The 14,913-nt window shown below is 54.7% G+C and overlaps 1 protein-coding gene across 1 annotated transcript in view; it reads right to left on the reverse strand.

Annotated features, from left to right (window-relative positions):
* The window catches only part of RASA3 (RAS p21 protein activator 3), a 118,271-nt gene that overhangs the window by 19,914 nt on the left and 83,444 nt on the right, over nucleotides 1–14,913 (reverse strand). The window contains exons 6-11 of the mRNA XM_045821568.1: nucleotides 8,353–8,433; nucleotides 7,892–7,964; nucleotides 5,141–5,217; nucleotides 2,625–2,729; nucleotides 845–1,001; nucleotides 354–502 (exon numbers count right to left, since the gene is read on the reverse strand). Coding sequence (XP_045677524.1) covers nucleotides 354–502; nucleotides 845–1,001; nucleotides 2,625–2,729; nucleotides 5,141–5,217; nucleotides 7,892–7,964; nucleotides 8,353–8,433 — 642 coding nt within the window. The remainder of the gene's footprint in view (nucleotides 1–353; nucleotides 503–844; nucleotides 1,002–2,624; nucleotides 2,730–5,140; nucleotides 5,218–7,891; nucleotides 7,965–8,352; nucleotides 8,434–14,913) is intronic.

Here is a 14,913-nt window from a genome sequence, read left to right on the forward strand (position 1 = left end):
GAGATGGGAAGAAGGCCCCGAGTGGATCTGAAACTGGTGCTGGTGAACTCAGGCTGCGATCTTCTGGAGCAACAAGCTCCGACTCTGAACACTAAAGCCTGTGTCACAAGGATCCCTAAGCGGTGAGGACCAGCGTGCTAGGCTGTGCACCTTGGGTTTCCAGGAGAAAAGGTGCATCTTAAAAACAGTAAGTGTCTCCCTGAAAGAAAACCTGAGCCTACGTGGTTTCCTTTAGCTGCCCCACCTTTCTGCTCTGGTGTGTGTTGAGGGAGACCTCTGCTATCTGGGTGCCCCAGGCCGGACCCCTTGGGGCAACGTAAGGGGCCCTGGGCGGAAGTGGCAGTGGCACTCACTGTGTCCTGCGGACCTCGGCGTTGGCGATAGCACTGATGAAGGGCACCACCCGGCCACAGTGCAGGAGGAGTCGCACCAGCGGGATGGCTGCCTCCTGCTTTTCTCTGCACACCTCGCCCAGGATGTGGGCCGCGGACGCTGAGACAGGCTGTGCAGAGACATAGCGTGACCCAAGGGCCACTTCCAGAGCCACCCCGCAACCCCTCCTCACCCAGCAAAGGGAGATGCAGATGTTCCTGTGCCCAACTCAGGCCCAGGGGCCCCAGGTGCTGGGCCCCAGATGGTCAGGGCCTGGGCAGGGGTTAAGGGACAGCCAGGGGGCCACAGGGGTAAAGGATGGATTTGGGTGCTGGTCTGGGCAGGTGTCATGGGCAGAGTGCAGGGTGGGGGGTCCAGAGAGGGAGTGGATCTGGGTAAAGGAGGACCAGGCAGGGACCCGGCAGGTGACAGGGGACAGGGGCAGGTCTTGGTGCACCTGGGACAAGAGTACCTCCACATCCGCAGACTTCAGCAGAAGGTCCCGAAGCGGGCTGTAGTAGTCAGAGGAGAAGACGTGGTCTTCTGTGTAAACTACATTCAACCGCAGGGACCCCAGGTCCCCTGGCTTCAGGCTCTTACTGCCGTTGTCTCGGGGCTGTAGGAAGTACCTGGGTGCAGGACACAGGACAAGGGGGCGTGAGGCGGCAGCACCTCCCAGGGGCTGGTCCTCCTGTCAAGGGCTCTGTGTCGGGCTCTGAGGCAGGAGGGAGCTCCAGGGCGAGTCTGCAGGACACATGCCTGCAGGGCCCGTGCCCCCGAGTGTTCCCCAAGGGCTGTTTACTGTCAGGGCTGATTCCACAGAGCCTCCGACAGAACTGATGACAGGAAAGCGGGAAGGGTGGGAGAAAAGGAGGGGATGAGAAGGCGGGAAGATGAATGCAGCAGCTGAGGGACATTCTGCAGTAAAATATTACCTGTGGCGGTCAACCCAACAACGGCTAGCAATCAGCAGAGCAAACTGAAAGTATTCTAAGAAACATGCAGTTGAACTCAACATCAGAGGGGACGGGGGGCCTGTCCTGGGGGCCAAGGCACGCCACTGGGCGCACAGCCACACGGTCACTGCAGCGGTGTTCTCCAACAGGTTCCTCTTCAGTCCTGCCCCGTGCAGCGCCCCCTGCTCTGAGTTTCCTGGCCAGGCACTTCGAGGTGCGATGCGGGTAGAGCTTGCGCTGGGCTGCCAGCGGAATGCCACATCCTCAGTTACAAGGCCAAGGGCTGCTCAGCTAAGCAATGCCTTCCGGCAGGAACCAGAACCCAGCTGGGGGCTGTGCTGTCCTCGTGGAATTAAAGACGTGAATTTCACTGTCTCCCGGTGATAAGAAACCACCACTGGGCACAACACAAGTACCACCCGCCTGGTGAGCCTGTAAACATGCAAGGCCTCAGGGTGCGGGTGTGGGTGTGGTGTGACATGAGGCATGTGGTGGGAGATGTGTGGCATACAGCATGACCTGTGGTGTGACCCACACCTTGTCCTCATCTTGTGCGTGTGCCAGGGAGATACATGGAATAGAATACCAGTGGCCAGAGTGTCTGCGGCTTCCCTGTGTTGACATGCACTGTGAACCAATTCGATTTACGAACTGAACGTGAAACCAAACAAAGGCCATTCCTTATGTCTAAATACAAAATGGCCTCGGGAAAATGAGAAAATAGATACGGGAAGCGAAAGCTCAGTCTTCTGGGACACGTGAGTGAGGGGTGAGGCGGAGCTGGGGCCCCTCAGTTTAGACGTGCAGATTACAGTGGAGATTTGCCCGGAGCTCGCAGCACCTTGCACACCTTCCCCATCGGGGACACTGCTGGTTCCAGGCAAGAGTCCTCCCTGCCTGCCTGCCACAGGGCAGGGCCTGGGACGGCGACGCTCTGAGGCGTGCCAGCTGCCTGCCCTCGGTAAGCGGGCCCAGAACGCTCCTCTCCAGGGTGTCAGGCTTCCATGCCTCTGCCCTTCTCTGCTGTAGGGTCCCAGCCACCACTCACGACATCAGCATGACCACCTGGACCGGCGCCCTCCCGCCCGTACTTTCTCACCTGAACCCGTCACCATACCAGAGCCAATAAGAACCATGCATGGCAAAACAAGGGTGGGTGGCTAGGTAGGAAGCTAACCTGTGCCATTGCGTTTGGGCTGTAAAGAGGCAGCTTTGTGTCATTTTGACTCATCCTTTTAACTCTGTCCCTCCACCCACCAGCTCATGGACGCCAGCCCAGGCTTGCGGCCAGCTTACCAGGCTTCGTAGGAGCTCGACTGCCGCAGCACTTTCAGCGGAATCCTGAGTTCTCCCAGAAACTCATCTCCAAACTTCAAGTTGCTGGCGTTCCAGAGGTCAACTCTGAAAAACAACAGTCAGTACGTGGGTCTTCTCACAGAACGACCTAGGGAGGCACAGAGTGGCCACCGATGTCCTTTCTTTCTCCCCAAGAGGGTGTGGAGCAAGATGGGGTCTTCGGCTCCCACAGGTCAGTCTCCATGGCACCGACGGGGGCGTTTCAGACCTGAGGCCAGAGCCGGACTGACTCTGGAACGGAGATGTGCACTTCCAGGCGCTGCAGGGGACCAGAGGAGGTGGAGGCAGAGCCCTTGGCCTGATGTCAGGTGAGGGGCCTCCTGGCTTTGTAACGGGAGCAAAATGCTGGGCACCGAAGCCAGCAGCGTCCTTTGCCTTTACCTGGCAGAGGGCCCAGGGTAGCAGAACCCACTGTCCCCTCAGGGCTGGGCAGCCCTCACACACAGCGGGAGTGCCCAGCAGGGCAACCGCAGTCTGCAGGCTCAACACAGTGGAGTGAGTGAATGAAGTCTAGTTCTGCGCGGGCTGTTGCCGACCATGGTGCCCACAGGGGAATGACCGGGCTGCCCAATTTAACAGCCAGGACGCCCCCTACCTTCCGTCCCATGAAAGTGCACCTGGGAAGAAAAACTGTCTCTGACCCTTCCTTCTCCACCTGCACTCAGAACCCTACACCCAACATTCCTACGACCCTACCAGTGTGACTCATGACCTGAGGGCCCGACACTCCCAACGGAGAAGCGGAGACGCTGGTTAGCTGGCCGCCACGGCCACGGCACAACTGATCGCCATCTTTGTGCAAAGCCCGCACTCACCTTGCTAGAGGGTCTGGTCACTCACCCTTTTCCCTTGGGTGGAATTCTTACTGTTCCCTCTGATTCTTACTGTCTCCCTCTGGAGACACAGTGACTGTCATGTGTGACAGACGAAGGTGGACAATGTTCCCAGGTGCTAACTAGCAAACACTGCCAACACCCACAGTGAACAGCTGGAGCAGCAGGCATTCTGTGAGCTGAAAACCTAAGACCAGGGAAAAATCCTAGGACTGTACCAGTCCGTCTGCTACCCTGCAAGTCCGAGCAGGAGAAGGGATGTCACAGAAGGGAAAGGCCATCCCACAGGAACACACGCACGTCGGGACATGAAGATGAGCAGTGTCCCAGCCGCGGTTCTTTCAGAATGACAAGCAGAAGGACCTCTAATCTGCCAAGCAACACCCTGGCCATACACAAACGGGTCACCAGACAGTCTTTCCTTCTAATAAGAGACACATTTAAAACCATCTTTGATGTGCAGGCTTAGGAGAACTAGGGCTTAGCTCAAATTCAAAGCCCAGTCTTCCATAAACACTTCCTTCCCTGAGCAAGAAAGGACAGCTGCGGGTCTGGAGGCAGGGGGCACGCAGCCAAGCCTCAAACAAGGCCCATGGACCTCCCGCAGGCACCTTCTCGACTCGGAGTCACTTTGCCTCAGCTTCAGCGTTTTGAAAGGGAAGATTTAAACTACTGGGAAACACTTAAAACGGCTCAAACCAAGATCTGTGGGTGGAGGCCACGATCCCGCAGGACCTGAGCCCGGGATAGGGACAAGGAAGGAGCCCCAGGACCCTGCACTCGGGAGAGAGGAGGGCCCTGGCCTGTACCCTGTACCCCAAAGGTCAGCCTCCATCTGGCCTGGAGGCCCCCCACGGCTTGGTTATTGCTCAGAGGCCTGGGAAGCTGCTGCATGTTTGAGGGGGCACACCAGAGCACCCCCTAAATGAACACCTGTGGTGTTTCCAGCTGAGCCTCACAGGCCTCAGGAAACCCTGGCCCTGAAGGAACGTAGCTTTTAAACCATGTCAAATCAGGAGCATTCCTGCGTTTCTTCTGAACAGTCAGACCTCAGTGTGGTCGCCCAGGCCCAGGACAATGAGAAAGTGCACTTGGCCTATGGTTTGTCTCTCCCAGGGCACCTCATACCTGCAAGAGGCGCTACAGGGGGGTGGGGCTTCCTACAGCCAGAGGAGACGGGAAGAAGGCCCCTGAGTGGATCTAAAACTGGTGCTGGTGAACTCAGGCTGCAATCTCCTAGGACGACAAGCTCTGACTCTGCACACTAAAGTCCGTGTCACGAGGATCCCCAGGCAGCGAGGACTGGCGTGCTAGGCTGGGCAATGCCACTTGGTGGACAGAGGCTCGCACATGCTAAGTAGCACAAAGCCTCTGACCTTCGACTCTGAGAAGACATTGCAAAGTGAACTAGAAAACTGAGTTTTCAGCCACAACCACCCAAACATCTGCGATGATTATGACTGACTTCAGCTTCCGACATCCTCGTGTTAAAATCACCAAGAACACTAAAATTCTTTTCTATCCATTCCTGTTTTTAGAAACAAAACAAAGAAAATGGACAGAGGAGGGGCGTTCAGACTGCAGCTGCCAAGGAGGAATCCCGAAACCCCGATTCTCACTTACCGGATTTCAAGTTTGTCCACGTCCTCCTCCTCGAAGTCGAAGTGGGACTTGCGGCTGTAGCTGCAGGGTCTGGTCACCTGGTGGTACAGCGGGGGAGAGCGAGTTAGACGGAGCGCCTGCCCCGGGCTGACCAGCTCAGGGGAGGAGGCTGGGCGCCCCCCTCGCCGCAGACAACGCTCCGCTCACCGTGACCGAGCAGAGGCTGCACTGGAGCCCAACTTCCTGGGAGCTGTGGTGTGGGGCTGTTCAGGGCGCTTCCCACTAACTTCCTCGTGATCCTCGCAGCACCCAGAAGCACCCAGCCAGTTCGTCCCTCCTCCCCCTCCCAGCATCTTCCTCTGACAGCCACCTCTACTCCCTGTGCCTCCAAGTTGCTCCTCCCCAGCTTTCCCATCTCATTACCTCCACCTGTTGCCTCCAGCTTGTTGGCAACCTGTCCTTGTACTGCCCAAGCAGGGCTCCCACCAGCCACAGCCAAGCTGGCCCAGCCTCATCTGCCTCTGGTTAAAATTTCTAAAGGCCTCCCAGGGGCCCCCACTTCTCTTTTTCTCCCAGCACATGAGGATCTTTCTACAACCTGTACCCCTGTGCATCTCACAACTGAGTCCATTCCTCACTATGGCCCATGCTGGGAAGCCTACAGGTATCTCTGAAATGCTACCTCCTTCAGGAAGTCCCCCTGGCATGGCTCACAGTACTAAGATAAGGTGCCTGGTTTCCAGTGGGATGGCTGCGGAGGCTGGTCTGTTTTCTCTTCTGTCTTATTACTGCCTGTCACCTAACATATCTATTGAGTGAATAAAGGTGGCTCTTAAGAATTTTAAATAATTTCATTTGGGTATTTAAGGGTTTTTAGGGTACATCTGGTTGTTATCCTGGAAGAAAATGGTCTGGAGGCTACCTCCTGTTGAAATTCCTGCCGGAGGCTGCCTGCCAGCCCCAAGCCCACTGCCAGCCACCAGGCCCCAGGGTCCCCCTGCCAGGGGCTCAGCCTCATGCTGTTCGCCAGCCGAGGCTGAAAGGAGAGAGGAGGAACCTGATGAGTGGGAGTGTGCTGCTAAGCAGGGCGAGCCCTTCGACTCAAAGGACACAAGCTCCGAGCAAAAGCATACTCCCAAGGCCCTCTGGCCTGAGGCTGAGAGCGAGACTGACACCCGAGGGGCCCTAACCAGCAGCACCGGGGCCCAGGTCTCCGCCTTGCCTGGGGCCTGCAGGCTTCGGTCCTCATGACTACATTCAATCACACCTGGGGGTCGTTACATTAACCCAGTGAACTGAGAGACCCACAATTTTAGAGTGCGAGACATAGGAAATACACACCACTCCTCGTGGGAGTGGAACCACGCAGAAGCGGATACCGCTGTTAGAGTGAAGGGTGTCACCACGTGAAGTCTACGCCTGCCTGTGTGTAGTATTAAAACCAAAAGTTCGGAAGGCGCTGGTCTGAGCCATTCTAGGCAGCCTAAACATGGAGGCCGCTGCCACCTTTGATGCACATCCACATTACAAGCTCCACACTGTTGGCTGCAGACTTCATCCCCGCCTGGGGAGGCACAGCAGGAGTCCCGGAGCTTGAGGACCCAGTGACCGCATCGGCTCCTTGACTTATCCTGAATCTCTTAAAAGCCATTTTCTTCACCTGACTGCAACGCCAGAACGTGCATCTGGGACACAGATGGGCTCCTCATCCACGTCCTCAGGACCCCACCTCCACACCCCTCCTCACAGCCACCCCAACAGGGCCGGCCGCTGGCCTTCTCCGCTTTAGAAACGTGTGAGCTTCTAGCTGCCAGCCAGAAAGGTCAAGATCCTCTGCCCATGAGCCCCCGGTTCTAACTCATCTGTCCACCTTCATTTTCCAAAACTCCTCGTTCATCACGCCAACCTCACTCCACATTCTAGGCAGCTTCCCGCACCCTCCTGATGCTCCGCACATGCCCCTTCCCAGACTGCTCAGGGCTCACCACTCTGGGAAGCCTCGCCCCACTTCTCGGGCAGGACTGCTGGGTGCACTTGCTTTCCGTTCCCCGAAGCCGCTGACTTAACACTCACTGGACCAAGTGGGACAACCCACTCACGTAAGTTCTCCTCTGCTAGGCAGCAGGCTCGAGCAGACAGAGCGAAGGCCTCAGTCTCTCAGTCATCCTTACCTACTCATGACCTGGTGCACACTAACCATTCAAGAAACCTTTGCAGACAGACAGAACACCTGCCTAAATATGTTCTATGCGGGCTGACCTGTCACTAACCCTGTTGTTCTGTTCTGGTCTTCAGCCCTGAGCACCCTTCATCGTACTAATTTTGGTGGGCCACATTCTGAGAGGCAGCCAGGGCATCTGCGTCCAAATGCACTTCCTCTTTGCTTCAAAACCCTCACTATTTCCGGTAAAACAAGCCTCCCTTCACTGCTCAGGGAAGATTGGGTGAAACAGCCCAAAGAACAAAAACCCCAAACCAAACAAACAATGTGAAAAAAAAGACCAAAGTCCTGATAATTTGGAAAGTATGAATTGGTCAGTATTCGGCTCAAACTGAGTCATCCTGGAAGCAACAGACGGCCTTTCTTTCGAGGGAGGAGAGGCGCGTCCAGCCCGGAGCGGCAGAGCAGGAGGGGAAATGTTTTGTGTGTGGGCAGTCACCCAGATCTTTCAGGAGGAAGTGAGGGACTGAGATCCTTCAGACCTAGATGTTTTGCCAAAGAATCTCGGGTGTAAGGTTTCAACTTCGCATTCAAGCCGCTCCAATACCAACCTCAAAATAAAACACTTCGTCAAACTGAGGGTTGTTGGTCTTCTTCTTTACTTTCGTCTTCTTTGCTTCCGATCTGTAATCAAGGGAGGAAGGACCAGGATTAAAATAACACTTTTGATGCCAAATCTCTCAGCCTTAAGACGGAGCTATCAAATGCACAAGTAATTTGCTGCCTTTATTTATCTTATAAATATTTCTGTTTGTCTCCAACCCCAGATGGTATGCAAATCAGGAACCTTTACTGAGCCAAAAATACTCCACAGGAAGAACATAAAGGCATTTTTCTTTTACCAGACAATTTTAGGGCAATAAGGGAAACAAAAGAAAGTCAGAATTATACATTCTCCCTCACAGCATACCCTGTCTCCCTCTGCCTGAGGAATCCTCACCACCACTGCAGGGGACTGCGGTCCACCCGCCAGGCCCGAAGGCTGTAGCAGGTGTTGGGGACAGATACTTGCCTGTATGGTCCTGCTAGTGTCACAGTGGCATAAGGGTCACACTGCCCGTTCACGATGGGGAGGCCCTGGCATTCCAGGATGCTGAGGAGAGAAGTGGGAGGGGTCAGGAGCAGGAGACGAAGGGCCTGCGGGCTGCCTCGCAAGGCCCCTCTGGGGTCCAAAAGAGCAGCTGTCTCAGCAGCTCAAGGCCAAGAGCCATGAGTTCTGGCTTGGTGCTGGTCGCCAACTGCCCAGATACTCCCGCCCAATAAGTGGTAATGGACGCACTGATTAGCAACCTGAAAACACTGGGGCGGGGGGTGCGGTGTGTGCTGCATTCACAGTAAAGGAGCCTTGGTCGAGGAGGAAACAGTCCTGGGGGATTTCTACGAGCATTGTCACTGCCTCACTTCCTAGGAGCCGGGCACTTTTCCAGAGCTTTACACAACTCACGCACTGACCTCTCCGATCACCTTACGAAGTTGTGCTATTGTTAAATGTGTTATTTGAGGCTCTGGCAACGTGAAGGGGCTTACAGTGACAGCCTGTGCCTGAGCCCCATGTCACACGCACCTCTTGGCAGCAGCAGCCTCCCCAGTCTCAACGTCACATCTGACCCCACCTGCAGGTCTGGGACCAACGGTCCCGGCTCATGGTTTTGTTTGACTTCTGGACCGTAGTTAGTTTCACCAGCTCCCTGAGCACCCTCGTTACTACTTCTGTTCTGTCCGTCGTGCCCAGGTCTGTTTCTATTGACGACTCCTTCTCCAGGCTGCAGATCACCTGCTCCCGCTTCTGCCGCGTCAGTCAGTGTTGAGCAGACACTGGATGTTGCTGGTGTCCCGATTCTGTTGTCCTCTATAAAGAACAGAGCTGCTGGGCCTTCCTTGGGCTGGTCAGCCTTGAAGAGTCTCTCGCTTTGTTCAGGCTGATTGTGGCAATTTTGGTTTGAAGCTTTGTGCAGGAAGGGGCCGGCAGCCGTTGTCTAAGATGAGGTCAGCCCCACTACACGGGCAGCCCTCCTGGAGCTCGTGCAGAGCGTCCTGAGTGACGGCAGGGCTCTCCGCTGGGCTGCGGGGGATTCAAATGACTCTCGGCCGTGAAGGGCGCCCTCGTCCCACAAACACCTGCCTGCCTGGCCCTGAGGCACTTCCCCTTGTGCGCTCACACTGGCTCCTGGCGCACTGTGAGGCCCCCTCCTCTCCAGCAGGTCTGAGCACGGTGGGCTCAGACCCCTAACAACGAGTCTCCTCACCCACCTCGGAGCTCTGCTTGGGGCACCTCCCTGCCCCATGTCACAAGCACACCTCCAGGAGGAAAGCTGGCCGCTGTGGCTCACCTCATCTTCTTCGTTTATTGGGGGGTCACTAAACTAAGCTGCCAGTTGCCCAAGCTCTGAAATGGTTCAGTCCTCCAGCATCCAGCTCTTCGTCAGGGTGGGAGTGGGGACCCAGCTCCCACCACCATTCCGGCGTGGCCAGAAGCAAAGTACCAATTCCCACATTTGAACGTGAGTCTGGCTACATAGAGATGCGCGATCATTTCCCCTCGAACATCTGAGTGCCACACTTCTCCCTGCAGGTGGAAGCTGGAAGGCAACCGCGCTCTCTCGTGCCTTCCAAAGTCCAGCGACCCAGCTGCTCTGTCCCCCGGGGGAAAGCTTCAGGTTCTGACGTCTCACCAGAATCTTCCTTTCCGGGCAAGCGGTTTGCTTCCTTCATCCCTCCTTCACGGCTCTTCCGGCCCTTCGGCCGGTACCACCCCCGTTCTGGGCCAAGGACTCTTCTGTAAGTTTCTTCTCTTTTCGCTTCTGTACCGTTTTTCTTCTGGAACGCCTGCTAGATGAGGTTGGGCCCCATGGCTTGGTCTGTTGTTTCAATTAGCTTCATCTAACAGCTGTCAGCTCTTTCTCTCTTCCTCTACTTTCTGGAATAGGTCTGTGTTTCTCTCCCAGATTGCCGATTTGGTCTTCAGTGTTCTTCCTCCGTTCATTAATTCATCATTAAAAATATATTCACTCATCCCTTAATCCATCACGACACAAAGGTCTATTCATCCGTTAACTCATCATTAAACAAGCATTTGTTGAGCTCTCGCTTTCCAGGCAGCTTTCCAGGAAGGAGACCAGAGCCGAGAGGAGACAAAGGCTCACCTGTGAAGCTCATGCCCCGTGCAGCTCAGGCTTGCTTGGCTGGCACAGCAGCCAGCCATGCGACCGTCGGTAGGTGACATGTAATTACCGTGTGTGGTAATGCAAGCGAGGAGACAAGCTACACATAACATGGAGAGATGCAGGGTGGTGGGAGCCTCTGGGAAAAAGTGGCCCTCAGGCTGAGGTTCTACAGACAAGGGCTCGGCCATCATAAGTTGGGGCGAGAAGGTCCCCAAAGAGCAACATCTCTGAGACAGGAAGCCGGGGGCAGGGACAACAGCCTGTTCAGGAGGAATAAGGGGAGGCCCACGCCCCCTTGTGCACATGGTACACATTTAACATGAATGCATTTTTTTTAATTACATTCCGTTGTTGATCAAGAAAGTGTCAGATGGCAGGTACATCCCCATTGTGGATCCTCAGAGATAACGGGTTTTCCCGGCCAGCAAAGCACCCAACGGGAGGCGGCTCTTCTCCCACCTCGCATCTTTAGAGAAGCGTGGGCAAACGCGGGGCAGCAGCCACCTAGCGCGCACTCAGCCACCATGGAGATGTCGCTTGCACTCCTTTCAAAGGCCCGTTTGAGAGACGCTCCGTTATGGGCCCCAGAGCAAAGCATGGCTCCTGGTGGTGGCTACACGAAGGCATCTCAGAGAAAAAGGAAAACCAATACCCTGCCATCTGGCATGCAAAATGCACAACGTGGAATAAAAATGGTGCTAGCCTCCCTCACACCCTCCTCCCAGCGGCGGTGGCAGCGGGCTCACTTCATTAGCGCCCTCACAGCTTTAGCTGGATCACAGCTCAGCTGCACTGTCCTGGGGCTCAGGGCGAGGTGCTCTCCTGGGCTGCCTGAAGCTCCTGAAGCCAAGGTTCATTTTACTTGAAAGGCGTGTACCCACATGGTACGTCGGTCTAGGCCTACTCCATGCAAAACAAATTTCACAAACATTTAGGATGTTATAGGTAAAATGAAGGGAGAAAAATACGATATTTACTGAACTGGGCATTCTTATGTCCTGGCATGGACACTTTGAAACGGTCCACTAATCTGGAATCTAAAGTACCAGAAGCACAATGTTGTGTATCTATTTTAACATTTATAGGTTTCTATCTTCAACTTGACCCTTAAAATAGTCACGCCTCACTGGAGGAAGAGCTTGCAGCTGTGCACTCGTTTCCATTTTCTTCCCACGAGGGGGGCGCGTGCTGCACCTCCACCTCCTGCCTCCCCGGGAGGAAATGCCACCCGCCTGCTGCCCTGGCCTGAGGGCAGGTACCAGAGGCCTGCAGAGACACCCTGGTACCACCCGTGGTCACCAGCAGAGGGCCCACCTGCTGCCTGCCCAGCCTCCACCCTTGCCCGTTGCTTTGAAAGGCTTTCTGACCCTAGAAAGAGCCCATCGGCTGGTTTTTCTTCCTGTAATTCCTTGGTAATAAAAAATAAGATCTACTGTTGGAAGCCTGCAAACAGATAACCTCTCAGTTGAGTGCTCCTCAAGGTGGAGCCACCGGCAGACTGCGCCGCCTCCTCTGGCGACCAGCATCTCAGAGCCCAGCAGCCCTGCGGCGCCCACTGCTCCGGTCAGGAGGGCCAGCTCAGCGGGCATTTGCAAGTTGTCAACAAGACTCTTGTCTGCTTGCAAAGTGACAGAGTTCGCAAGTGGGGAAACATAAGAAACCTCACTCTCAGACAAAGCGGGCAGGCACAGGATGTCCACGAGAAAGAAAGGAACAGAGACAAGAAAGGAACGTTTACAGTGACAAGAAAGGAAGGGCTGCGAAAGGAGGCAGCGACGCCCAGTCTCGGCAGAGTACAGCCGGGAACAGGCGCAGGCGTGTCTTCCTCCCGCCTCGGTCTCCCCACACCGAGGCTGCTGCACTCTTCCCGCACACACGGGCACTCTAAAGGAAAAGAGTCAGGGCCCGAAGAGACGCCCATGAACAGCCAATTTGTCTTCGACCCACAGCAGGATTTCTGCTCACCCCGTGCAGACAGTGCAGCCCGACACACTGCCAGGTCGCACTGGCCAAACCCGACCGCTCCACAAAAGGCTGTTGGGCCTCAACACTGTGCACGGCAGCCTGGCCGCCAGGCTTATGTTCTCCAGGCTTTCCCAGTGCCGTGAACATTGCGTGTTATGAATGTGATGTGTTAACATGTCTCCCCCTCTAGAACGTAGGCTCTGGAAGGCCTGCCCCAGTGGCATCACTTAGCAGGGGGTCGGCGAGTATTTCTGAATGAATGATTAAAAGATGTGGTGTTTATCTTTGTTGGAAATAAAAAAACGAATCATGAGATAGGACCTGACTCGCAGCTTGACATCTAGCTGGAAAGAGAAGCCATTCACAGGTGAATAGGCATGAACAGGTAACTGGCCGAAGCAGGGATCTGTGGGTGCCAAGTCCATGTACAGACCTAAGAACATTCAGGAAGGCGGGTCACCAAACAGCCTGGGCCTCAGTCAGGCACCAGGTCCGCAGACTTGGACGCAGAGGGTACAACAAGACAAAAAGGTGAGCTATGACCAGGAAAAGTGGCCGTGTGGGGGCAAAAAAGGTGGCATTTCTACGGGCACGTCAAGAGGGTTTTCCCTCCCCAGAACCACAGGAAGGCTCTGAACTGGCGGGCCCAGCCCAGGTGGAAAACCCTCTGTTGCTACTTATTTTGTAAACATTTCCCGTTTCTTAAGGCTTTCACCGGCTAATCCAGGGAGGGAAGGAACCGGTGCTGTGCTTCCTGCCCAGCAGCTGGACAGTCCACAGATAATATCCATCCTCAGGAGCAGGAAGAAGGAGTAAGGGCAGGAGCCTCCAGCCTCCCGAATTGGGGGCTTTTGTAGAGAATGGACAACCTCCGAAAAGAAATTTCAAGGGCTCGTGGGGCAACCTGCAGTTTGCTCTCTGGGCCAGTGTGGAAGGGTGGACCTGGCCACAGAGAGGGGTGCGCCGGATGTGGGGAGAGGGAAGGCCTGGAGAGAGACCTCAGCCCAGCCAGAACACCCCCAGGGACCGCACCAGAGGCGGCGTGGGGGTCAGGTGAGAAGAGAGGGAGCTCAGGGAGGACCTGCGGGGCGGTACTGCCCAAAGAGATGTGTCCACGTCTTAGTCTGGAATCAATGAAAGGGACCTTGTTTGGAAAGGCATCTTTGCAAACATTCAAGTTAAGGATCTTGACATGAGAAGACCATCTAGACTTTGGGTGGGTCCTAAACCCAACAAGTATCCTCACATGAGGGAGGTTTCCCAGACGCAGGACCCAGTAAAAACGGAGCAGAGGTTGGCACGATGCGGCCACCAGCCCAGGAATGTGTACGGCCCCAGACACTGGGAGAGGAAGGAACAGACCCTCCCATGGAGCCTGTAGAGGGACTACAGCCCAGCTGGCTTGCAGACTTCTAGCCTCCAGCACTGGGAAAGAATCAACTTCTGTTGCTTCAAGCCACAGAGATTGTGGTACTTGGCTAAGGCAGCCTCAGGAAACTAACACACCTGTGGCAAGGGAATGACGCATCAGGGAGGCAAAGCACGCTCCCTGGGCTGTGAGCACAAGCACAGGCCCTGCGATGTCTCCATCACTCTCTAGTGAGCAAAGCGGGAATGAGTCGCAGTGCTGCTGGGCAGAGGGAGGGTGTGCAGTGATTCTCAGACAAGGCAAGAAAGTGATTTCTTGGAATGAGCTTGCCTTTGCCAGACTGGCTTCTCTTCAGTGGTCATCACCCCAGCTCTTAATTTCTCCTCAGCCCATAACCTACCATGGGGTTGGCCCAAGACCCTGGTAACCTTTGAGACATCAGGTCACAGGGGAGGACCCACATACATAACTGCCCATAACTGGGTTCCTTTCTACATCCTAGGAAAATGCCAGCATAGATGCTATTGCTCCCTACAGAAGGAAGACGATACACAGGAGCATAAGCAATTCGCCCAGTGTCACAGTTAGGGGAGATCTTGCTGACTTGGACACTAGGAGGCTGGGTCCAGAGCCTTTGCACCTGATCACACGTGGGTGCCCATTGTTCCCCGTCCCATCCTGACTCACAGTTGTTTGTGGGAAGTCTCGGGCATGAGAAACAGATTTAGACAGTGTGAAGAAATAAAGTTATAAAATATAAAAACTACAGTGATGTTACTGGGAAATGTGTAGCTATAAACATTCACATTAAAAAAGTAAAAAAGACCTCATATTCATAACAAAAACTTTTACCTTAATAAACCAGACAAAGAAAAACCTAAACCCAACCCAGGCAGAAACAACAAAATAATCAAGATTAGAGCAGAGGTGATGAAATAGAGAACAGAAAGGCAATGGAGAAAAACCAGTGAAACCAAAAATGGGGTCTTTGAAAACACCAACAAACTTGACACATCTTTAGCTAGATCAGCGATTTATAACCTTTTTACTCTCATGGCACACATAAACGAATTAC

This window comes from Phyllostomus hastatus, unplaced genomic scaffold (assembly GCF_019186645.2).
Source record: "Phyllostomus hastatus isolate PE091 unplaced genomic scaffold, TTU_PhHast_1.1 phas_scaffold_46, whole genome shotgun sequence".
Classification (NCBI taxonomy): Eukaryota; Metazoa; Chordata; class Mammalia; order Chiroptera; family Phyllostomidae; genus Phyllostomus; species Phyllostomus hastatus.